At 45.8% G+C, this 26,361-nt stretch overlaps 1 protein-coding gene across 1 annotated transcript in view; it reads left to right on the top strand.

The window, feature by feature from the left end:
* The window catches only part of MAP2K1 (mitogen-activated protein kinase kinase 1), a 110,102-nt gene that overhangs the window by 73,696 nt on the left and 10,045 nt on the right, over positions 1 to 26,361 (top strand). The window contains exon 6 of the mRNA XM_008016184.3: positions 26,164 to 26,288. Coding sequence (XP_008014375.1) covers positions 26,164 to 26,288 — 125 coding nt within the window. The remainder of the gene's footprint in view (positions 1 to 26,163; positions 26,289 to 26,361) is intronic.

The following is a 26,361-nucleotide window of genomic DNA, read 5'->3' on the forward strand; positions in this document are numbered from 1 at the left end:
TTGCTGCTGGACCGACCGTCCTCCCCTAGCCTTGTTTAGGGGGTAGGCATGGGCTCAGTGACCTCCCAGACGGGTCCAGAGTTAGTGCCTCTGAAGCATCCACTCTCACCACAGTCATGCAGATGTCAAGGGACATCATCCTCTCCTGCTCAGTGCTGGGGACTAGTTGGTGGTCCCATTACCTAGTCCAGGTTGAAAGTGATTTCTGGGTGTTCCCTGCTCTAATTAAAACTAATGTACAAGGCCAGGCGCGGTGGCTCAAGCCTGTAATCCCAGCACTTTGGAAGGCCGAGACGGGTGGATCACGAGGTCAGGAGATCGAGACCATGCTGGCTAACATGGTGAAACCCCGTCTCTACTAAAAAATACAAAAAAACTAGCAGGGCGAGGTGGCAGGCACCTGTAGTCCCGGCTACTTGGGAGGCTGAGGCGGGAGAATGGCGTGAACCCGGGAGGTGGAGCTTGCAGTGAGCCGAGATAACAAAGGTGCTCTGGGGCCAATGTTTTGCTCTTTCAAAGCATTCACTGTAGGTAGGATTCTTCAAATATAAGTTTTCATAGAATCTTGAAAAAGGCGAGCAAATTACATCAATTTGATTCATGCATTCCTTCTTAGAAATATGTCAGTGATTTAAAGGTAGGTATTCCTGTACTTACAAAGTTTTAAGTGAGAAGTGCCTCGTGGTATTTTGAGGAAGGTTAGCTGTTTTCAGGTACCATTTAGTTACTGTTTTTCCACCGAGGTAGTAGCCTTTTGAACATTTTTCGGTTTTCTTTCTTCAACTGGGTGAGTATGTCCTGGTCCTAGTTTGGTACATTGCCTTGGTTGTACACATGGTAGCTTTCCTACATTTCTGTCTGCATCAGGTGGGGACACAAAGGCAAGCACGTTCTCACCCTCATTCCTGAAGTGATTTGTCTCTGCCATAATGGAGCAGGACTTGGGCAAAATAAGTTCAGCTTGGCTAGCTCAACTGGTCCACTGTGATTTGTCCTGGTATTATACAGAACATTGCATTCTATTTCCCCTGGGTGTTCAAAGGGAGAAGCAATCTGTGCAGTTTAGCCTGGTGTATGTGATTTGTGAGCTATTGATCGGGGTGGGTATAGAGCTGTTACCCCTTTGGGGGGAGTAAGTTTCTCTGAAATCTCTGAGTGACATTCTGACAGTCATAGGTAGGTACAGGTATATGCTCCTCCGTGTCTATTCACCTACCTCCTCACAGTCTTTTCCCCCATCAAAGAGAAGTAATTCATTTTGTAAAATATTTATAGAATACCTGCCAAGTGCAAGGTACTAGGTGAATTACTCATTAGGCATAGAATGGGCTCATAAATGAATTGTGCCCTCCAGGAGCTGAGTCTAATGGGAAAGAGACATATCTGTAAATGACTCTTGTATATAGTGGAACACAGCCAGTATCATTGTTTTGTGCATGAATCACTACCCTGCCAACTTTCAAACAGAATCCAATGTGACATAGTGACATAGTTTATTAGTTAGAATTCTTTGGTGTGGCAGAAACCCAACTCAAGATTACTTTTTTTTTTTTTTTTTGAGATGGAGTCTTGCTCTGTCACCCAGGCTGGAGTGCAGTGGCCGGATCTCAGCTCACTGCAAGCTCCGCCTCCCGGGTCTACACCATTCTCCTGCCTCAGCCTCCCGAGTAGCTGGGACTACAGGCACCCGCCACCTCGCCCGGTTAGTTTTTTGTATTTTTTTGGTAGAGACGGGGTTTCACCGTGTTAGCCAGGATGGTCTCGATCTCCTGACCTGGTGATCCACCCGTCTTGGCCTCCCAAAGTGCTAGGATTACAGGCTTGAGCCACTGTGCCTGGCCAACTCAAGATTACTTAATCAGAAGAGGGGATGTATGGTTTGGGTCACCAAGAGGTCGGAAGGCAGGGATGAATATGAGGTTGAAATGATGGCCTCAGGTCACCTCTCATCTTTGTTCATTCTTGTGTGGGCTTCCTTTTCAATCAGATTCTCTTAACTGGAGGCAGGATGGACCTCACTAGCCCCAGACACATCTAGTCCTTAGTGCTGCCTATCCCAGGGAAAGTACTCTACCCACTCTTCCTGGCATCCAGATCAGCGCTTGAACCACTGATTGGCAATGCCTCTGCTTGGAGTGCTTGCCCATGCCTGGATCATTCACTGTGTCCAGGGGACTAGTGCTGCCTGGTGGGCCACCCTGGGTTATACACTCACCACTGTGGCACAACAGATGGCGCCTCTTGGTGAACACGCTAGCAGAAACACTTGATGCTGGGGAGGAGCGTATCCCAAATGAAAACGAGGGGCTTTGTTACCAGGAGATGCGGAGAATGAATGGGTGCTGAAAGCAAGCAAATTTGAAAAAAGTTTTCCCCCTACAAATTCTGTTAAGCATTGGGTCAGAAAGACAAAACACTAACATAGGATGAAAATAACAAGCCGTTAACACAGGTGTGAGCAAACTGGTTCATGGGCCAAATTTGGCCTGCTGCCTGTTGTATGGCTTGCAGGCTAAGAATAGTTTTCAAAATTTTGTGACATGTAACAATTATACAAAATTCAATTTATTATTATTTTTATTTTTTTGAGACTGAGTCTCGCTCTGTCACCCAGGCCAGAGTGCAGTGGCGTAATCTCGGCTCACTGCAACCTCTGCCCCTCAGGTTCAAGATATTCTCGTGCCCCAGCCTCCTGAGTAGCAGGGATTACAGGCATGTGCCACCACGCCTGCTAATTTTTTTGTATTTTTAGTGGAGACAGACCGGGCGCAGTGGCTCACACCTGTAATCCCAGCTCTCAGGGAGGCAGAGGCAGGAGGATAGCTTGAGCCCAGGAGTTCGAGACCTGCCTGGGTAATATAGCAAGACCCCGTTCTCCACACACACAAAAAAAGGAAAAACAAACAAACAAACAAAAAAAATAATGGAGACAGGGTTTTGCTATGTTGCCTAGCCTGATCTCGAACTCCTGGGCTCAAGTGATCCACCCACCTTGGCTTCCCAAAGTGCTAGGATTACAGGCATGTGCCACTGTGCCTGGCCGGAAATTCAGATTATTGTGTCCATAAATAAATTGTAATGGATCACAGCCATGCTTGTGTAAATGTTGTCTGTGGCTGCTTTTGTGCTGTAATGGTAAATTTGAGTAGTTACTTGTGAAAGAGATGACTGTGTGGCCCTCAAAGCCAAAAATATTTACTCTCTGGTCCTTTACAGAAAAAGCTTCCTAACCAAAAGGGGAAGGAGAATACCTTGACAGAGGAAGCTTTAGAATTTAAGCACAAAATTGGGCTTTTAAGCACAAAACTACGGTGGCTGTAGCGTGTAATCCCAGCACTTTGGGAGACCAAGGTGGGTGGATCACCTCAGGTCAGGGGTTCGAGATCAGCCTGGCCAATGTGGTAAAACTGTCTCTACTAAAAATACAAAAAATAAGCCAGGCATGGTGGCAGACGCCTGTAATCCCAGCTACTCAGGATCCTGAGGCAGGAGAATCGCTTGAACCCAAGAGGCAGAGGTTGCAGTGAGCCGAGATTGTGTCACTGCACTCCAGCCTGGGTAACAAGAGCAAGACTCCGTCTCAAAAAAAAAAAAAAAAAAAAAAAAAAAGAATTTAAACACAAAACTAAACTTTTAAATGCGTCAGTTTTAAGTTCTCAAGGAAAACATGATAGGTGACATGGGTAGGAGAGAGGATTATTTTTCCTGATACCGGAGCTCTGAAAAGAATTAGCTGCCAAAATTTATATTGAGGCTTTTCATCCAAAGCTGAACCAAATAGGTAGTTGTGCTGTGAGTTAAAAATGGTTGGAGGTGGAGAGGGTGCTAGGATACTGCTCTCTTTCATGCTATTTAAAGCAATAATTTGCATTGCCACCCTGCCATTCTTAACCTGCTCTAATTATCAAGGCCTTATTTTGACTAAGACCCTGAAAAAGCATTGCATGATTTAGATCAATACACAGTTCATCCAACTTGAGCCTGTGAATTATTTCTGCCTTGAAGTTGTTAGCTGATAAAGATCAATAAATGCTAAGAACAGTTTTAAATTATAACTCAACTTGTTTTTCTTTTCCTTCTATCTGATGAAACCATGTGTAAGCTAGATTTTTAAATTTTATGTATTTATGTATGACATGTATGTATGTATAAATGAATGAATGACAGGTCTCGCTGTGTCACCCAGGCTGGAATGTGGTGGTGCGATCATGGCTCACTGCATCCTCAACCTCCCCGGCTCAAGCGATCCTCTCACCTCAGCCTTCTGAGTAGCTAGGACTACAGATGTGTGCCATCATGCCTGGCTAATTTAAAAAATTTTCTTTTGTAGACATGGGGTCTCTCTCTGTTGCCCAGGTTGGTCTTGAACTCCTGGGCTCAAGTAATCCACCTGTCTGGGCCTTCCTAAGTGTGGGATTACAGGTGTGAGCCACTGTGTTCAGCCGCCAGCTTAGATTTTTGAGGGGTACATAGCCCACTGTAATTGGATGCCTCTCTTCAGAGCCAGAGTAGCTTATTATACCTTGGGGCCATCCTGCTTGGAGTGTGCCTCAAAAGTGTTCCTTTATTCCCTAGGTCAGAGAGTTATGTAAAAACAGGGCTCTCAGGTCAGAATGAGATTTAAGGCTTCTGCAGAGCCTATATGAAAGTGTTTTTGGGCCGGGCACAGTGGCTCACACCTGTAATCCCAGCACTTTGGGATTACAAGGTGGGTGGATCATGAGGTCAGGAGATATAGACCATCCTGGCCAACACAGTGAAACCCTGTCTCTACTAAAAATTAGCCGGGCATGGTGGCACGTGCCTGTAATCTCAGCTACTAGGGAGGCTAAGGCAGGAGAATCACTTGAACCTGGGAGTCAGAGGTTGCAAAGAGCCAAGATTGTCACTGCACTCCAGCCTGGCAACAGAACGAGACTAGTCTCAAAAAAAAAAAAAAAAAAAAAAAAAGAAGTGTTTTGGGGCTGGGCACAGTGGCTCACGCCTGTAATTCCAGCACTTTGAGAGGCCAAGATGGGCGGATCACTTGAGGTCAGGAGTTCGAAAACAGCCTGACCAACATGGTGAAACCCTGTCTCTACTAAAAATACAAAAAAATTAGCCAGGCATGGTGGCAGGCACCTGTAATCCCAGTTACTTGGGAGGCTGAGGCAGGAGAATCGCTTGAACCTGGGAGGCGGAGGTTGCAGGGAGCCAAGATCATGCCACTGCACTCCAGTCTGGATGACAGAACAAGACACCATCTCAAAAAAAAAAAAAAAAAAAAAAAAAAAAAAAACCACGGTTTTTGTATCCTTTTCATGGGGAGAGCTAGGAGTCTCCAAAGCATCTTACGGTGTCCCAGTGACAGACTCCAGCAAATGGGGTCTTCAGCAACGGTCAGGATTGCAACCTCTAAATTCTTCCTCTCCATTCAGACTTGTTGGCACTCATAGCAAAATCTGAAGTGGCTTGTTTGGTTTTGTTTTGTTGTTTTATAAGCTGTTTGTAGCAGACTCACATGTAAAGGTTTGAGTGGTTTCTTCTGCAATTTTTACAGGGAACTATGCTGCCTCTGCCAGGCATCCCTGAGCAGAAGTCAGAGTGGCCCCTGCCTCCACCATCCTGAGGCTACACACAGGGTCCTGTTCGGAGCACGGTTCCTATCTGTGTATGACAAAGGACTTGTCTGATCCTTGAAACATAGAAGGTTGCCCGTGGTATTCACAAGGTGTTCCTGGCTACATCTCTCTTCCTTTGCCCATCACACCCATCCCATAGCTGTGTGGCTGACACAGGAAGGGATTCCTTTTGACCATGTCTAGACTGCCCTGCCTTAAAGATGGAGGGAGACAGAGTGGCCCATTAGTAGTGGAGAATTCAGTATGCTGGTCTCTTAGTTAGAAATGTGAGTCTCGTTTTATTTAGAACTATTTCATCTGCTAGATTCACAGTGATGGATTATAGCTCCAGGTAAGTTTGTCTCTTCACTCCTCAAGAGAGGCTTATATCTCTTTAGGGAAGCATGGAGGAGGTGGTATTTGAGCTGAGCTTTGAAGCATAGGTAGAAGTTATATATGTGGCAGGGTCAGGGAAAGGAATTCCAGGTAGAGGGAAGCATGAATCATGGCATAGAGGCAGGAAAAGACAGACGTGTTTTTACAGGAAATAGCAAGTGGTTCAAGTTATCTAGAACAAAGGGTTCCTGATGGCAAGGGGTGAGAATTAAAGTAAGAAATAGTTGAAGCAGTGAGGAGGGTCTTCACTGCTGTATTCAGGAAATGGATTTTATCATGGGCAACGAAAAGCAGTGGAATGATCCTGCACAGAGAAGTGAGATGCGCTGTGCTTTAAGGAAGAGGACTCTACTGTCGTGGCTAAGGTGAGCTGGAGAGAGGAGAGGTTAATTAGGAGGCTGTTTTGCTATGGGCCAGTGAGAGATAAGGGTGGTCTGAGTTAGGATAGTAGCAGAGCGAAGGGACAGGAGGGAGACAGATGGGAGAGAGGTGGTGCAAAGGGCACGGACTGGCGTGGGAAGATGGGTAGGGGAGTAGCAGGGAGACTTGGCCATAGCCCTTCCTGGGGTGGTTGTGGTGGGAAGGAGCCTGAGGCCCATGACCGTTCCCCAGGGCTGTACCTGGAGAGCTGTGTCCTCCTCCTCCTCAGATCACAAAGCCTCATTTCTAATGGAAACCTGAGGCTGGGGCTGCCCTTTCCTCAGTTACAGATTACTTCCTGAGGAGAATCCCAGCCCCAAGAGAGCTGGTTTGATTTGGAAATCTGGACACATAGGGATGAAACTCAGAGTGAATTTTATTAACCACTACCCAAAGCAAGATAGAACTTAGCTCATGATGCCCAACACCATAGAGCAACAAGAGTAGGCCGGGCACAGTGGCTCACGCCTGTAATCTCAGCACTTCGGGAGGCCGAGGGAGGTGGATCATGGGAGGGCAGGAGTTTGAAACCAGCCTGGCCAACATGGCGAAACCCCATCTCAACTAAAAATACAAAAATTAGCCGGGCGTGGTGGTGGGCGCCTGTAATCCCAGGAGGCTTAGGCACAACACTTGTTTGAACCCGGGAGATGGAGGTTGCAGTGAGTCAAGATTTCGCCACTGCACTCCAGCCTGAGTGACACAGCGAGACTCTGTCTATAAATAAATAAATAATAAAATAATAGAGTCTAGTGATATAACTCAGTTTGAGGGTGGGAACCAGCATAAGGCTTGATAAGACCAAACTAATTAGAAACAAACACGATGGAATTTTCTTTTTTCATTTGAAAAAACATTTCAAAGTTTACTGTTGGAGGTAAGTGCTTACAACCCTCTGAAGTGTGTGCAGGGTTGTCATTAGGTGGTGGTAACAGGCACCAAATCCCTAAGAAGCTGCTACCCACCAGGTGACCTCAGAGCCACTGTGTCCTCTCCCTTTACCTTTCTGGCTGTGCATAGAATCTTAGGGAAGTTTCCTTCTAGCCTGGCTGTTGACTTCCTGGGTGATCCTGGCAGAGTTGTTTATTCTGAATCTTACCTTCTTTTAGAGGTAATCTCAATTCCTTTTCCTCCTGGAACTGTCCTCAGGATCAGATGAAACTCTGACCAAGTGTTGTGTAATAGCATTGAAGTTATGGCATTTAAAATCACATTTCGCATACAATGCTGGGCTCCAAAGAGGCAGAAGAGATAGTTCCTATCCTCTTAGAGTTGTGAGTCCTAGTTGGAAAAGCAAGACTGTATTTTAAAAGTGAGATGAAAGGTTTATGGGTGAATTAACACATGAGGTCTGGGATTTGCCTTAAGACATTCCACTCCTTCCCACTCTGCAAAGAAAGAGCTGGGGGTTATAATGAAATAAGATTGGGGCCGGGCACAGTGACTCACACCTGTAATCCCAGCACTTTGGGAGCTGAGGCAGGCAGATCACCTGAGGTCAGGAGTTCGAGAATAGCCTGGCCAACATGGTGAAACCCCATCTCTACTAAAAATACAAAAATTAGCTGGGCGTGGTGGCACATGCCTGTAGTCCTAGCTACTTGGGAGGCTGAGACAGAATTGCTTGAACCCGGGAGGTGGAGGTTGCAGCGAGCCAAAATTGCACCAGTGCACTCCACCCTGGGCAACAGAGCAAGACTCTGTCTCAAAGAAGAAAAAAAAAAAAAAGACTGGTAAAAAAATGGATTATTGTTGAATATAGGTGATGGGTACATGGTTATTGTCTCTACTTTTGTGAATATTTAGATTTTTCAGAAGAAAAATTGGCTAAAAGAAAGTAGCATATGTACTGACATAACAAGTGACATACATGATAAAAAACCTCAAGGATTCCAAGGAGAGGGACTCTTGCGGGTGGACAGCTGTCAGGCGAGGCTTCACAGGGGAGCTCGGAGCTGGGCTTTGTTTCAGTGAGGATTCTTGGTTACACGTAACAGAAACCAACTTGAGCCGGTGTAAACAGAACAGGGGACTTCCTTATAGGGATCCAGGGGGCCCTTAGGGAACGTGAGGGCCAGATGTAGTCAGTGCTCAGGAAGGGATGGGACAAGAACAGGGACCAGAAAGCCATTGGAATTCTAGGCAGCCTTCCTGCTTATTCTGCGTGCTCTGCACTTGTTTCTTTGCTTTGTCCAGAGGGCAGGAGGAAGACACCACCCCTCAGCAACCAGTGTGTAACAGGTCCATCCCAGACACAGCCCAGATTCAACCTGACCCTCTTAGCACAATTCCCAAGTCTCTGAGTAATCCACCAAAACTTATATAGTGTACATTGTTGGTAGGGCTCCTTCCTGTAATGAAGGGAGGTAATTAGGGGGATACATCTGAATTAGGCAGCCTTCCCTTCTCCCTCATTTGTCTGAGTCAGACTGGAAGGACAGTAGGATATACGTGAAGAGAAGATATCTTGATTGAACAGTAAGTACTTCAGAGTCAAACATGAAGGGAATATTTATGGAACAGTATAGAGCCTCCTGGCACTGAGGGGGTGTGAACCCCAAATATCTGAGACTGGTCTCAGTTAATTTAGGAAGTTTGTTTTGCCTAGGTGGAGGATGCATGCCCGTGACACAGCCTCAGGAGGTCCTGATGACATGTGCCCAAGGTGGTCAGGGAAGGGGTTTTTTAATTAATTTTTTAAATGGAGTATCACTCTTGTCGCCCAAGCTGGAGTGCAGTGGTGCAATCTTGGCTCACTGCAACCTCCACCTCCTGGGTTCAAGCGATTCTCCTGCGTCAGCCTCCCGAGTAGCCGGGATTACAGGCGCCTGCCACTACGCCTGGCTAATTTCTTGTATTTTTAGTAGAAACGGGGTTTCACCATGTTAGCCAGGCTGGCCTCGAACTCCTGACCTCTGGTGATCCGCCTGTTTCGGCCTCCCAAAGTGCTTGGATTACAGGTGTGAGCCACTGCGCCTGGCCAGGGGTTGGTTTTATACATTTGAGGGAGTCATGAGACAGTCATTATACGTAAGATGTACACTGGTTCTGTCCGGAAAGGCAGGACTGCTCAAAGCAGGGAGGGGGCTTTCAGGTCACAGGTAGCTGAGAGACAAATGGTTGTGTTGTTTTGAGTTTCTGATTAGCCTCTCCAGAGGAGGCAATCAGATATGCATTTATCTCAGTGACTTTGAATAGAATGGGAGGCAGGTTCGCCAGAAACAATTCCCAGCTTGACTTTTCCCTTTAGCTTAGTGATTTTTGGGGACCCCAAGATTTATTTTCTTTCACATTTCTCCCCTTTTCTTTTTAAAAACTTTTGAGAAAGCATTTTAGAAGAAAATGAATCTTTTATCTCAGGTTTCATCGGATCTCTCACGGCTAGGACAGTTTATTCCTAGACAGGTAGATCCCAAGTTACTAGGAAAGCTCATTTTTACAGGTTATGGTCTCATGTCCTGTGACAAGAAAATAGGGGGAGAAAGGGAGAAAAACTACAATAAACAGAAGAATAATCCTGGAAAAGTGATATAGGGCACATTATTCTGAAGTCCATACAGGTATGAAAGTGGCTTATGTATGCTGTTGTTTTCTTTTGAAGTTGTCTAGCTTCAGTTCACAGGGCTTTAAGAAAGCACAGCTTAGTTTTCAGTAATTTCAAATTAGGAAAAATGGGAAAAAGGAAAAGAAAAAAAATTGAAAACATTGTTCTTTTTTGTTTTTGTTTTTGTTTTGAGACGAAGTTTTGCTCTTGTTGCCCAGGTGGCGCGATCTTGGCGCACCGCAACCTCTGCCTTCCGGAGTCAAGGGATTCTCCTCCCTCAGCCTTCCTGAGTAGCTGGGATTACAGGCGTGCGCCAACACGCCCGGCTAATTTTGTATTTTTAGTAGAGACTGGATTTCTCCATGTTGAGTCAGGCTGTGGTCTCGAACTCTCGACCTCTGCTGATCCACCCACCTCGGCCTCCCAAAGTGCTGGGATTACAGGCGTGAGCCACCGTGCCTGGCCAAAAACATTGTTTTACAGACTTGTAGCCAGGAAAAATTAGAATTAAGTCCAAACTGTAAAAAATGATAAAAGTTGAAAAACTAGGTAAGACTAGAATCTAGCTGGGCACAGTGGCTCACACCTGTAATCCCAGCACTTTGGGAGGTAGAGGTGGGTGGATCACCTGAGGTCAGGAGTTCGAGACCAGCCTGGCCAACAGATGGTCAACCCCATCTCTACCAAAAATACAAAAAAATTAGCCGGGCATGGTGGCACATGCCTGCAAACTCAGCTACTTGGGAGGCTGAGGCAGGAGAATCCTTGAACCTGGGAGGCGGAGGTTGCAGAGAACCGAGATTGTGCCACTGTAACAGGACAAGCCACAGACAAAACCCCTCAGACACTGAATTAAAGAAGGAAGGGCTTTATTCGGCTGGAAGCTGATCGATTGAGCAAGCAGCCAGTACGTGACTGGGGGTTGCATGCACCGGTAATCAGATAGGAACAGAACAGGACGGGGATTTTCACAGTGCTTTTCTATACACTGTCTGTAATCTATAGATAACATAACCGATTAGGTCAGGGGTTGATCTTTAACTTCCAGGCCCAGGGTGTGGCGCCGGGCTGCCTGCTTGTGGATTTCATTTCTGCCTTTTAGTTTTACTTCTTCTTTCTTTGGAGGCAGAAATTGGGCATAAGACAATATGAGGGGTGGTCTCCTCCCTCACCACCGCACTCCAGCCTGGGCAACAAGAGTGAAACTTTGTCTCAAGAAAAAAACAACAACAACAACAAACTGTACTATAGTTTTTGAAATGGATTTTTTCTCTCTCCACTTTCCCGTTTTTACTAAAGACAAATCATGGTAGGACCAATTTGCTTTATTATACTTGGGCATATTATTTCTATAAAGTGCAGTAAGAATAATTATTTTTCACATAGGCTTTTAAAATTGGCTTTGATGAAACTTTGCTCTATAGAAGGACTCTCAGAGAAGACTTTTTTAAAACTAAGCCCAGCCATGGATTTGTACCATCAAATACATAGGAGTTGGGTGAATTAATCTCCTCTTGATGTCCCAAGATAACTTCGGGCTCCTGGGCCTATCAGAAAGTGACATTCTTTACTTATCACAGGCCATGATCCCTGTACGGGGACTGTGTAGACAAGGTATGAGACCAGTTTTCCCAAGGGACTTTTATTGGTTCTATAAGTCAAGTTGGATTCCTTAAAGGAAAGCACACCATTCTAGTCAAAACGTTGGTAAAATAACCAGTTTCTCCAGTCGTGTCCTGTTACAAATGAAAACAGATTTTTTTACACTTATGCTGATAACTATATTGCCGTAAGTTAAGAATACTCCCACATAGTTTCCAAATTCTGGAGAAATCAGGTGGAGAGAAATATGCTTCAATTTTTTTTCACGGGCGTATGTATACTTTATTGTTAAAACCTGTTCAGGTGTGGGCTCATGCCTGTAATCACAGCACTTTGGGAGGCTGAGGTGGGTGGATCATTTGAGGTCAGGAGTTCAAGACCAGCCTGGCAAACATGGTGAAACCCTGTCTCTACTAAAAATACAAAAAATTAGCTGGGCATGGTGGTGTGTGCCTGTAGTCCCAGGTACTCAGGAGTCTGAGACCGAAGAATCACTTGAACCCTGAAGGTGGAGGTTGCAGTGAACTGAGATCATGCCACTGCATTCTATCCTGGGCAACAGAGCGAGACTGCATCCCAAAAAACAAATTGTTAAAACCTGTCAATAGCTCAAAAGAAAAGTTTCCTTGACTCTGAAAAAGAACACAAAGAATCAGCAGCATTTTAAGCAAAAAATAAAAAGATTACTTCAGTCTCCTGTAAGTTCAGTTCATGCAGCTAATTCCTGTTCTGCTTGACATTCATGAACATTTCAGCTCTCCATGAGTCATGAAAGTTTTTCCTCTCTTTTGATGTCACAGCCTTTAAAGTTATCAGAAACCTGTATTCAAGAGCACCTGTTAGAATTTTATAGTTGATTATAAAACCACCTTTTAAAGAGAAACCGCAGGGCCGGGCATGGTGTATCACCTGAGGTCAGGAGTTCGAGACCAGCTGGCCAACGTTGTGAAAGCCCATCTCTACAAAAATACAAGAAATTAGTCTGGCATGGTGGTGAGCACCTGTAATCTCTGCTACTTGGGAGGCTGAGTTAGGAAAATTGCTTGAACCCAGGAAGCAGAGGTTGCAGTGAGCCAAGATCATGCCATTGCACTCCAGCCTGGGCAACAAGAGCGAAACTCCATCTCAAAAAGAAAAAAAAGAGAAACTGTCATTGCAAAATTATAACTGAGACAGTGAAAAAGATCTGACCTAACTAACTCCATCTTGCTTCTAATCTCCAGGCTGTCCTTGTTTATTCCTGGGCATAGACAGTACCAACTTTGGGAGGAACTTAGTTTATAGTTGAGCTTTGAAACAAAGATGATGACAGCCCTTTCCCCAAACAAACCCCCTTCCTGCCTGGGGACTAGGCTGCCTAAAGCCACATGATTAGAAGTTATGGTTGTTTTATTAAATAATTCAAGACTTAGCTATTTTCACTAAACCAATATCAGTGTCTTATCAATATTTACAGAAGCAAAGATTTTTTTTCCTTTTTTTTTAACGAAGTCTGGCTCAGTCAGGCTAGAGTGCAGTGACATGATCTCAGCTCACTGCAACCCGTGTCTCCTGGGTTCAAGTGATTCTCCTGCCTTAGCTTTCTGAGTAACTGGGATTACAGGTGCCTGCCACCACGCCCAACTAATTTTTGTATTTTTAGTAGAGATTGGGTTTTACCATGTTGGTCAGGCTGGCCTTGAACTTCTGACCTCAAGTGATCTGCCTGTCTTGGCCTCCCAAAGTGCTGGGATTACAGGCATGAGCCACCGCGCCTGGTGGCTCACAAGCAAAGATCATCCTGTTTTGGGCTGGGTTTATAGTTTTGTAACCCCTATGCCAAATTTTGACACCTTACAGTATTTGGCAGGGATACGTATGAAATTTCTTGGTCAAAAAATGCAAACAAAAATGTACCCTGGCTATTCTTAAGGCATTTCTAATAGTAAGTACTTTACCAACAATCTTAAAGGTAGCTTATCTATTAAAGATTTTACTTAAACCATGTAAACTTGAGAAACATTTGACTAGTCTTTCATTTTCTGATAAAGTATTTGATTTGTGCTTTATTTTTCCTTAAGCCAATTAATTAGAGCTGTTTTATATATATTTTTAGTAGTAAATCATTGTGTGCACAACACATAAATACATGGACATATTAGCTATACCAATAAAAGTACATCTTAAAGGTAAGACAGACCTCCTTTTTCCCCCCCTTCTGTCAGACTTGCAAACTCTTGATAACCTGTTTCATTATGCTTGGCAGTTGTCAGCTAAATAGCTCCTAAATCTGTGTATTGAAGGACACAACTCTAAGGTGAAAAATCAGATAGCAAAATTTACATCATGAAGTACAGAGAGGAAAACTCTGGTGCAGAGGAAGGTTAAAGGTGGATACCAAATCAAACATAGAATTATAGAAATCTATCATAGGATTGTATAAGGAGACCAATTTATTTAGATAGGTACTACCTATCTTAACTGGATCTCTGAGCTCTGGGTAAAGCCCACACTGAATCCTGGGTCTCCAAAAAGGAGGCTAGACCACATGATGCTTTAAAAAAAATTGTTTTTGGCCAGGTGCGGTGCCTCATGCCTGTAATCCCAGCACTTTGGGAGGCCGAGGTGGGTGGATCACAAGGTCAGGAGTTCAAGACCAGCCTGGCCAACATGATGAAACCCTATCTCTACTAAAAATACAAAAATTAGATGGGCATGGTGGCGGGTGCCTGTAATCCCAGCTACTTGGGAGGCTGAGGCAGGAGAATCGCTTTAACCCAGGACGTGGAGGTTGCAGTGAGCCGAGACCACGCCACTGTGCTCCAGCCTGACAACAGAGCAAGACTCCGTCTCAAAAAAAAAAAAAAAGAAAAAAAGAAAAAATTGGTTTTTGGCCGGGCACAGTGGCTCACCCCTGTAATCCCAACACTTTGGGAAGCTGAGGTGGGCGGATCATGAGGTCAGCAGTTCGAGACCAGCCTGGCCAACCTGGTGAAAACCCGTCTCTACTAAAAATAATAATTAGCCAGGTATGGTGGCAGGTACGTGTAACCCCAGCTACTCCGGAGGCTGAGGCAGGAGAATCGCTTGGTAACCCAGGAGGCGGAGGTTGCAGTGAGCCAAGACCGCGCCATTGCACTTCAGCCTGGACAACCGAGCGAGTCTCCGTCTGAAAAAAAAAATTTTTTTTTTAAACAAAGACATTTCTAAGTGTCTAAACTACACTCTTCCTTAGAAACCCAAGAGTAGCCTCTGTTGCAATAACTATTTTAGTCAGAAAATCAGGTAACACAATACAAAAGCAGTTAAATAGCTGAGAGGAACTTGTTTGTTTACACTCTTGGGGATCCATAAGAAAAAGCAGGTTTCTCCCCCAAAGGGAGTCTGGTGCCTTCTTTGTTTTCTTTAAGGAACTCCAGGCTATTATAAACTATTTTAGGTTTCTCATGCAGCAGGGGGTGCAAGAGAAAGGAGAGAGAGCAGAAGTCAATGAAGAAAACAGAATTCTGTCCACTGAGAAGAAGAAAAATTTATCTCAAAAAAAGACAAGGTCCTAGACAGAGAAAAAACAAACCCAAAACATAAAGTCCTTTTAAAGACACACACACACACCCCCCTAGACAGAGAAAAAAAACCCAAAACAAAGTCCTTTTAAAGACACACACGCACACATCTTGGATGTTAGCTTTTCATTAAGCTGACTTTTAACCATTGAGCTCCTTTAAAAAAATCTGTTTAGATCTCATTGCCGTATTTCTGCTTGGACAAATTTTTGCTATTTCAGAAGTACCAAATATCAAACCTTTCAGAAAGGGCTTGATTTGGGAACCAAACCTAGGCTGTCATGAAAAAAAGAAGGTGGAACCTTAGGTATGGAACTGCAACCTGAGGTGATAGCCATTACCTTTCCTTTTTTTTCTTTTCTTTTGCTGGCCATTTTTCTCCCCCCACCATGCCACTTTTTTTTGCTTGTTTTTTTGTAGGAATTTAGCCATTTCATAGGCCTCATTCCCCGTAATTTGGAACTTTCCTTCAAATTTGATCAGGTTGCATGGAGTTGGTCAATCCCAATGGGAAAAAGACCGAAATAACAACAAAAACAGAAACAACAAAAAGAAACAGTAAAGCAAAACAAATGATCACACAACCTATACAATGTATTTAGAGGTCTCATGATAAGGAGAAAATAAGACCAGCTGGTTGTTAATCTTAACTGTAGCCAAGACAAACCCTAATTCAGTTACTTAGGGGTGGGTTTCATGCTGAAGACTGCCCTCTACCATCCTGGAAGCAGGAGGAGACTCAAACTTGCCCTCCTTGTTGGAAGCAAGCTCAAAACTCCATAAAGGAGTTACTTGCCTTCCATTGTCACAGAAGCAGGAAAACTTGCCTTCCTTGTGTTGGAAGTAAGTAAAACTGAAAAAAAAAAAAAAAAAAAGGAGTTGTACAGCGAAATAAACTTTAGACCACTCCCTGATTTTGGGAGATCAGGGATTCTCTGGAGGAGGTGCTTCTAGGCCTCAGCAAATTGTCCAGTTAGTTTGAGCCATAAAGATAGCTCAAGCTGGTACCAGGCACCAATGGTAGATTTGTCAAAGGTCAGGGGCACCTCCACTCAGAATCCCTTTGTGGTTACCAAAACATGAACCCTGAATAACTGAGACAGGTCTCAGTTAATTTAGGTTTATGTTGCCAAAGGTGAGGACCCTGTGACACAGCCCCAGGAGGTCCTGATGACATGTGCCCAAGGTGGTCCAAGCACAGGTTGGTTTTATACATTTTAGGGAGACATGAGACATCAGTATATGTAAGATGTTCCTTGGTTCTGTTGGGAATGGCAGGACAACTTGAAGCAGGGAGGGAGCTTCGAGGTCACAGGTAGGTGAGAGACAAACAGTTGGATTCTTTTGAGTTTCTGGTTAGCCTTCGCAAAGGAGGCAATCATATGCATTTATCTCAGTGAGCAGAGGGATGACTTTGAATAGAATGAGAGGCAGGTTTGCCCTAAGCAGTTCCCAGCTTGACTTCCCTTTAGCTTAGTGATTTTTGGGGCCCCAAGATTTCTTTTCCTTTCACAGGGGCAGTGTTAGGTAGAAGCCAGGCTGAGAAGGAATCTGATTCCTTATATTGGTTGTATTTTTTTTTCTGAAATAAATGTTAGCTTTTATTTTCCCTCCAAGCTGCAAGAGCCATTGAACTCTAACTTCTGTGCTTCTCACATTTAAAGCCTCCTGATTTGAGTACTTAGTACCGCCAGACATTAGCAGTACTGACATTCCCACCTGACAGTCAAGGAAAGGCTCAGAGAGGTTCTGGAACTGGGCTGGGGCCACAGAGCTAGTAGATGATAGAGCTGGGATTCAAACCCAGATCTGTCTAACTCCAGATCTAGGTTAGTGGTGCTGTTTCCACACCACACTAAACGACCTACTTAATAATGAAATTTATGATGCCAGCTGATGGTAAGAATCACTGGGTGTTAAGATTCTTGGTTGCTAGTGAACTTGAATTAGCTCAAACAATAAAGATGATTTTTTGTTTTGTTTTGTTTTTTTGTATCAGCTAACCAAACTCCAGAAAGGATAGGAATACAGCTGGCCTGATGGATTATTGTATCTAGGGGCTCAAATGTCATTACCTCTTATACTTTGATTAAAATGTACTTTAAAAAGATGCTGTTAGCTACTGGGCACGGTGGCTCACGCCTGTAATCCCAGCACTTTGGGAGGCCCAGGTGGGCAGATCACGAGGTCAAGAGATCGAGACCAGTCTGGCCAACATGGTGAAACCCCATCTCTACTAAAAATACAAAAATTAGCTGGGCCTGGTATCAGGTGCCTGTAGTCCCAGCTACTCAGGAGGCTGAGGCAGGAGAATCAGTTGAACCTGGGAGGCGGGAGGTTGCATTGAGTCGAGATTGCGCCACTGCAATTCAGCCTGGCAACAGAGCGAGACTCCGTCTCAAAAAAAACAAAAAAACAAACAAACAAACAAAATAAGATGCTCTTAGCTAGCCTAGCCAACATGGTGAAACACCATCTCTACTAAAAAATACAAAAATAAGCTGGGCATTGTGGCAGGTGCCTGTAGTCCCAGCTATTTGGGAGGCTGAGGCAGGGAGAATTGCTTGAACCTGGGAGGCAGAGGATGTAGTGAGCTGAGATCATGCTGCTGCACTCCAGCCTGGGTGATAGAGTGAGACTTCGTCTCAAAAAAAAAAATAAAAAGCTGTTAGATCTCTCTCTCTCACTTGTTTTCTTTTCGATGTTGGCTTTCCTCTCTCGGGCCAGCTGTCTACCAGATGGAACCATGGTTTCCTGCTTTACAGTTTTGTTATCAGAAGAATTTTCTCACTTCAATTAGAAAGTTCTGAGCGAGGACTCCCGATTGGACTCTTAGGGGTCATGTGCCCAGACCTATGAGATCACCATGGCCAGGGGATAGGGAGCTATGAGTAGCCGAGCCTAGGTCAGGGGGCTGCCCTGTAGCCAGGGACAAGGTTCTCTGATCGTTAGTCTCCACCTAAAGCTGCATTTGCCCCAAAGAAGTATGTATGATGGGGAGACAAGGAATGCCTGACATCTGTCTTTAAATTGTCAAACACGTTCTTCTAAGTCTTTCCATTAGGGGTTATCCCAAGCTAGAAATAACTGGTGAGTAGTTTCCTGACCTTTTTTCCAGACCTTTTTTGGTGAATTATGTTAAGCTGTGACCCAGGCACAAATGGGGAGGCCGTACTTTGGTGGAGCAGGGTCACGTAGATATGGTGACATTACTAGAAATTCTTTCCTACTCATTGTTTAATAATGAACAGAACTCTGGCCTATCTTCTTTTGTCATTGTTTTAACACCCACCTCACTACCTCCCACTTCTCCTGCTGAACAAAATTAGCCTTCAGTAGGTCAAAACAGATTTTTAGCTAATTTCCGTTTCTTGAATAGCATATGAGAAGTACTCAAGTTAGCCAAGTTTGTTCTCCTGCCTGTAGGTGGTTGATTGGCTTTGTGATACATTGCGTATCAGCTCTTCTGAGGTACTCCAAATCTGGTGGGGGGGAAATATGCTGTTTTCATGTTATTTTGTGACCTTTGGCAAGAGATTTTATCCTCCAGCCGCAATTTCCATCTCTGTAAACTAGGGATATTCTGCCAAATATTATGAAGGGTCATTAAAAACGAGAGATCAGGCTGGGCGTAGTGGCTCACAATTGTAATCTCAGCACTTTGGGAGGCTGAGGCAGTAGGCTCGCTTGGGCCCAGGGGTTTGAGACCAGCCTGGGCAAAGCAGGGAGACCTGTGTACCAAAAACAGAAACAGTTACTTGGGCATGGTGGCGTGCACTGAAGTGGGAGGATCGCTTGAGCCTAGGAGGTCGAGGCTGCAGTGAGCCATGATCGTATCACTGCACTTCAGCAAAAAAAAAAAAAAAAAAAAAAAAAGTGCTGTCAGGGAATCTGGGATTCATAAGCATTTCCCTTGACTGCTCTTCTTTCCTTTCTTTCTCCTTTTATTACACCTCTCTTCTCTCTGTAACCCCCTATACCTTTTGCTCTGGCTTTTGTTACATTCTGTATTAAAATTTTAGATAATTTATTTTATGTTATTTTACTTTTTTGAGACAAAGTCTCACTGTCACCCAGGCTGGAGTGCAGTGACGCGATCTCAGCTCACTGCAACCTCTGCTTCCTGGGTTCAATCAGTTCTCATGCCTCAGCCTCCTGAGTAGCTGGGACTACCGGTGCACACCACCATGCCTAGATAATTTTTTTTGGTATTTTTGCTAGAGTTTTGCCATGGTGCCCAGGCTGGTCTCGAACTCCTGGCCTCTAGCAGTTCACCCGCCTTAGCCTCTTGAAGTGCTGGGATTACAGGCCTGAGCCGCCATGCCCGGCCTAAAAATTTAGATAATTTATTGGAATGTTGTGTGCTAATGAAAAGCAAATCCTAAACTCCTGCAACATCATCCTGTGTTTAATTGTCAGGGTTTATGGGCCCTCTGGGTCAGAGGATGAGCAGTGAATTGGCAGAGAGAAGTGTAGGGAGGGTAGAGAAGGAAAGCATTTCAAAACTAATGAGGCTTGGAAGGAAGAAAAGAAAATGCAGTTGCTGGGCTTGGTTGTAAAAATCTTGAAAGTGAGGGAGATAAACTTGAAAGTGGTTCCTGCTGCTAGCACATTTCTTGCAGTTGGCCTTGTCAAGAAGGATAATGGGCTGGAGCTGAGAAAGAAGCATCGTGCTCACTCGCTAAACTGGAGTGGAGAATTATTCTCTCCTTACTGAATTTCAGGGATTTCAGCCTGTCCCAAGTCAAATCCTTGTTCCCAGAAGTAAAGCTCGTTACATCTGTAATGTGAGTGATTCCTTCCCCAGCCACAGCTCAATAAGGGCTCTTCTGAAACTTTGGAGTACAGCTTCTTATGGGTTGCCTTTAGTCCTGTTGTCTGGGCCCTGATTTTCTAGATCCTGGAGAGAATGCTCCCTCAGAGGTCTGAGTTCTAACCCTAGGCCCTATCGTTAGCTCCCTGTGCCACCCTGACAGGTGTCGCCTCCCTGCTCTGGGCCTCAGTGTTTCTCATCTGTGTGCAGTGGTTTATAATGCTTCTCTCACAGTGTTACTGTAAGGATTAAAGAAGATAGTGTGTTTGAACTGGGGAGGCGGCAGAGGTTGCAATGAGCCGAGATCATGCCACTGCACTCTAGCCTGGGTGACAGAGTAAGACTTTGTCTCAGAAAAACAAAACAAAAACACCCCCCAAAAAACAAAAACAGAGGCTAGTATATCTAAAAGGCCTGCCACAGCAGGTGTTCCATAAACCAGAGCTGCTGTAGGATCTTCGTAGGCCTGCTAGGCTCACCTGCACCTCTTATTCTCCCACCTAGTCTCCCAGCTGCATTCTAGCTTTTTTTCCAGTGCTCCTGGGGAAGGAAATTTGGGTGGGGGAAAAGAGGTTATGAGTAATGGCTAATTGAAGAGTTGGGGATTTTCTCTGAATTTAATTATCTCTGCTACTTAACTAGCTCCCCGAGGCCATGGATGGCTGGAGGGGCTCTGTAGAGGGTGCAATTTGACTCATCCAGTCAGTTCCCTTTCTGTTTCTTCATCTTCAGTGGGGAGAGTTATTAAGGCTCTGCCAAGGGTGCTAAGAAGAGGTCGTTTGAAGCCTAAAGTTGCCTTTTAAAAAAGTCATTTGCCTTTGTTTTTTTATTTTTTAAATCCTTTAACTGTTGCTTATCTACTTTTGGATTCAGCCTTTGTCACAGATGAGCAAGAATGCAGCTTCCCTGTGTCACTCTGCTTGCTTATCAGCAGCCCCTCACTCCTTCCTTCCACCTCTCCTTTTTTTTTTTTTTTTTTGAGAGAGAGTCTCGCTCTGTCACCCAGGCTGGAGTGCAGTTGCATGATCTCAGCTCACTGCAAGCTCTGCCTTCTAGGTTCAGGCCATTCTCCGGCCTCGGCCTCCCGAGTAGCTGGGACTACAGGCACCTGCAACCACGCCTGGCTAATTCTTTGTATTTTTAGTAGAGATGGGGTTTCACTATGTTAGCCAGGACAGTCTCGATCTCCTGACCTCGTGATCCATCCGCCTCGGCCTCCCAAAGTGCTGGGATTACAGGCGTGAGCCACTGCGCCCAGCCCCACCTCTTCTCTTTCTTTTGGGCTCCCCACTTCCACCCCTCCTCTGCCTTTCTCTTCCTCCAGGCCCCATCGTCTTCCATCTTGCCTTAGGGAATTAAGCTGCTTTTAATATTAGCCTAAACCAAACAAAATGAAGGTATTAGGATATAGTGGAAACACATAGAAGGCTGAGATTCACCTTGATTCATCTGCCTGCCAGGGCGTTGTCAGCTACTCAGGCTATCATCCAATGGGTGGCACCCATCCCACCTAGTTGGAAGAATTTAGAACTAGTCCACGGGGCCTTGACCACATCTTCATCTTTGCCTTTACACGTGCACGTTTTCTTGTCATTTGTTGGATTCTGTCTCCCCTGATGGTGACAGTCCCTGTGTCCTTTTTACTCATAGCTCAGTGCAGATACTCTGTGTTTCTAGAATAAACAAATGACTCCCTAAATTGTTTTATCCAAACACCTTATTTTAGAGGGTTAGAAAATACTTAATAGTTAAACTTCAAAATATGTGCTCTTGAGGGAAAAATCAGGAGGCTTTGAATAGTGTTATTTTGGGACAGAAAATACCGGAGAAGAACATACTTTCTGAGTTTTTCATAAAACCTCCTTGTTCATTTTTGAGGAAGGAGGGGTTTCCCATACTCATTGTCACAGAAGCTGAGCAGAACTGGGGTTATTAGATCTCAGCCTCCTGTGGGATTCCTAGGGAAGCGTACGAGCCTGGGAGTCTACTGGGTAGTTGATGCTTCCTCCAGAATGCAGTCTGGCCCACTAGCTGCTGGGGGCCCTCTCAGCATCACCTTTCGGTTAACAAAGGATCAGAAAGAGAACCCAAGGCCCAGAGGTGGCCTCATTAAGTAGAGAAGGACTGGGCCTATGATTCGAATGTTTAAGGGCTCTGCTAGGAGAATGAGAGGAAGCCCAGTTAATCCTCCCAGGACTCCAGGAGCAGGGCATTATCCCAAGTTGAGAAGGGGATTCAGAAGAACTAGGCACCTAGGAGTAGAGGTGACAGGGTGATTTGAAAGGACTACTTGTTAGATGCAAGGACCAGCACAAGAGAAGGCGAGACTCTTACACAGGGGCAGTTAGAGAGGCAGACCAACCCCAACCAGGAGAAAGTGGATGTGGCGATGTGTTGTGGTGTGAAGTTGGAGAGGAAAGGAAGAAACAGTAAAGGGCATGGAAACCTGGGCAGAGGGGCTTGGGACTGTGCTCTGAGGAGAGGGGAGCCATGGCAGGCTCTGTGCAGGGGCTGTCCCGCTGGAGGAGTGCTGGTTTCTGTGCAGGTGGGTGGAGGGAGAAAATGCTGGAGACAGGAACAGTGTGTGAAGGGCCTGGCTATTGTGGGAAGCAAGTGTGGGGTGCTGAGGGAGGTCAAGAAATGAACTCTCTCTGGACTTGTCTGCCATCATGTACCTCTCTTCTGTCCCCAGAGAAGAGCTAGACTTGGGTGTGGCAGGCGCAGGGACAAGAGGGATGTCCTAGCCTGGCAGCTCCGGCAGCGTGCTCTGGGGTTCAGTGATCTCATGTGCCCAGGTTTCCAGGTGGCTTCTTGTGAGGCCCTCTGGGATCTGGCTCCCAGGACCAATGTGGTCCAGCAGTGAAAAGCCCCTTAGAATTTCCCTTCTCTTCCTCTCCAACCCCTTGCATCTCTGCTGCCTCCTAGGCAGTATTGTTTCCTGGAACGGGTGGGAGAAGCTGGAGCTCACAGCCAGGGATGGCGGCAAGCTGTGTTATGTAAGTTTGAAAAAGGGAGGCTTGCTTGCCATGTGAATAGAGATCAGATACAAGGACAGCTAGATGCAGCACAGTCATGCCTGAGCAGTAGCTGCAGCCTGAAGAGAGGTGTCTGAGCCAGCAAAGGAAGAAGCTGCTGGCCTGGGTGGAGGAGACTGTGTTCTTGTGGGGAAGGAGAGGTGTCTGGTTCTGTGAACTGCTGATCTTGGAGGGCAGCCTGTGAAGCAGTCATTCTCTATTCCTATAACATGGTGTGCTGCTCATATGCCACGCCTTATTACATCGATCCTGGTCTGTGATGGTATGAGAACCGCCATTGTGACTGTTTCATTCATGGCAAACCATGGCCCAGAAAAGTCAAGTGACTTGCTCGGGGCTGCGTGGAGAGTGAGTGGCAGGGTCAGGATTTGACACAGGGCTTCTGTCTCACTAGCCAGTGCTACCCTTTTACTCTAAAACAGGCCTAACAGGTCATGCCTAAACAGCCCATGGGGAGAGTATGGGCCAGGTGAGGGAGCCTGGCGCCGTGTGGCCTGGCATGGATGAGAGGCGATGGCACTGGGTGGGAGGTGTGGAAGAGGGCTTGTGTCAGAGCGCCTTGGTGTTCCGCCCCAGCAGGTGCTGTCACACCCCTTACCCTTCTCAGTCTCGTTCCATTCTCAGCATGATTTTCCAAATCCTGAGCTCCTGACCTCCAGAGGCCAGGTACCCGACGCCTGTCCTCTGAGGGGCCATGGGCATGGTGGGATGAGGAGGTACAACTCCAACAAGCAACTGCTGGACTCATGCCTCAGCTGAAGTGTTTGTGCTCCCTGTCCTAACACTAGGCCCAGGGAAAGAACAGAACTCGCCCCTCTCCTCCCGAAGTTCAGAATCTCCCCATGGTTCTCTGAGAGGCTGCATGGCTCACTCCCTCTCTGTTCACATAGTTGCTCAAGTGTCCTCTCCTCACAGGGCCGTTCCTTCCACCTTGTCATGGCAGTACCCCCCTTACTCTCTCTGCCTTCACAGGGTTTTGTTTTGTTAATTTTTTTTGAGACAGAGTTTCACTCTGTTGCTCAGGCTGGAGTGCAGTGGCATGATCTTGGCTCACTGCAACTTCCACCTCCTGGGTTCAAGCGATTCTCCTGCCTCGGCCTCCTGAGTAGCTGGGATTACAGGCTTGTGCTACCACACCCAGCCAATTTTTGTATTTTTAGTAAAGACAGGGTTTCACCATGCTGACCTCAAATGATGCACCTACCTCAGCCTCCCAAAATGCTGGGATTACAGGTGTAAGCCACCATGCCCAGCTGGGTTTTATGTTTTCCTTTGTGCCACTTAAGACCACCTGATGTTACACATTTGTTCATTGATTGATTTATTGATTTATTGTCCTCACACTAAAATTGAAGCTTCATGACACTGGGGGACTTGGTCAGTCTCTTGCCTGCTGTCTGCCTGGTGCCCACACAGAGCCCACAGGTAAGGTTGCAGGTGCTCAGTGGACAGTAGGTGGCGACTGTTAGACCATGGCAGAAGGGTGGGTAGAAGAGGACAGGTGTTAAGTGTCGGAGGGCCTGGGATCTGCTTTCAGCTTTACCCAGTTTTTGCTGTGTGACTTTGAACAAGTTGCTGGATCTCTTGGGCCTTAGCCTTTTTTTGTTTTTCTTGGAGACAGAGTCTCACTCTGTCACCAGGCTGGGGTGCAGTGGCACGATCTTGGCTCACTGCAACCTCTGCTTCCTGGGTTCAAATGATTCTCCTGCCTCAGCCTCTTGAATAGCTAGGGGTTACAGGCGTGCACCACCACACCTGGCTAATTTTTGTATCTTTATTAGAGACAAGGTTTCACCATGTTGGCCAGGCTGGTCTTGAACTCCTGACCTCAGGTGATCCTCCTGTCTCGGCCTCCCAAAGTGCTGGGATTATAGGCATGAGGCACCGCCAGCTTTTGTTTTTCAATTTGCCCTTGGAAAGATACTTAAATAGACCTGTTTGAATCTGTTTAAGAATCAATAGCCGGCCATGGTGACCCGCACCTATCCTCCCAGCTACTTGGGAGGCTGAGGCGGGAGTATTGCTTGAGCCCAGGAGTTCAAGCCCAGCCTGGGCAATTTAGTGAGACTCTGTGTCTAAAAAAATAATAATAAATAAATGCATTCATATAACACAGTGTTGAAGGGAAAAATAATGAAACGTTAGTAGTGACTCTGCTGGGTTGTATCATAGGAGGTTTGGATTTTTTCTGTGATTTTCTAGATGTCCTATGTGGTGTCTATATTACGACTGTTAAGGATTTCCCTAGACATGGTCTGCCCTCAAAGTGAGTCTCATTGCTGATGTCTGCTCCACAAAGCCCTGCTCCAGGGGCCTTCACCAAGTCCCAGCCTTGGTTTTCTCACTTATAAATGAGGATAATTGACCCTGGTCTATGCACTTTACAGGACACTTGTATGAATCAGAGGATACAGTGGGGAAAAAAAAGTTTGGAAATTTAGGTATCTGCAAACTAAGGGCCAATGTACTGGTATTTGTGACAGTGACCGGATGGGTGGGATGGGGTGATAATAAGAGTGCAAGGAAGGGGGATGGGAACATTGTTTTGCCTCTGAGGAGCAGCTTTAAGCCCTCTCACGTTCCAGCGCCAGGTAGCAAGGGGTTCCCCTTGACTGGCAGGGTAGATGTAGCTGTGTAGGCTGTTAGGTGAGTGACTCCAGTGGAATGGAATCATCACTCAGCTCCCACCCCTGCCACACATACTCATAAGAAAAAGACCCACATGCTCTGTGCCTGGTGCAGAGGTCTAGAATGGGAATTCCCGCCAAACCCTGTCCCCTTCTAGCCTGTGTAGCTTCAGCAAGCAGATAGGTTTTACTGTTTTTTTTCTGCCTCCTTCATGATCCAACCATAGACAGTATGTCTTACCAATATGGGTGGTTGAAGCAACAGACTTTGAAATCCTGACTGTTCATGATAACAGACTCCTTCCTGTGGGTCATCTGGCCAAGTCTGCATTCTCAGAGTGGAAATTGACTGTCTTTCTATTCTACTTCTAAAGCACCTGCTCATTTCATCTCCTGACAGTTGCTTCTTGAACTTGGAACAAGGGGCCTTGGTGTACAGTGTTTGCAAGCCAAGGCTGCCTGATGGCGGACGGGGTGTTGTCCTGGGACTCAGGGTCAGGGCTGGTCTGTGTGGAATGCTGACCCTTCTCTTCCCCAATCTACCTGTGTCAATTCCTTCCTTTTCTATTTTCTCTTCCTTGCAGATGTCAAGCCCTCCAACATCCTAGTCAACTCCCGTGGGGAGATCAAGCTCTGTGACTTTGGGGTCAGCGGGCAGCTCATCGACTCCATGGCCAACTCCTTCGTGGGCACAAGGTCCTACATGTCGGTATGAACAGAAGTTTCCATTGCTTGAGCTTCTTGTACGGTCAGGAATAGGAGCCCAGTAGGTATCTTTCCTG

Source organism: Chlorocebus sabaeus, chromosome 26 (genome assembly GCF_047675955.1).
Source record: "Chlorocebus sabaeus isolate Y175 chromosome 26, mChlSab1.0.hap1, whole genome shotgun sequence".
NCBI classification, from domain to species: Eukaryota; Metazoa; Chordata; class Mammalia; order Primates; family Cercopithecidae; genus Chlorocebus; species Chlorocebus sabaeus.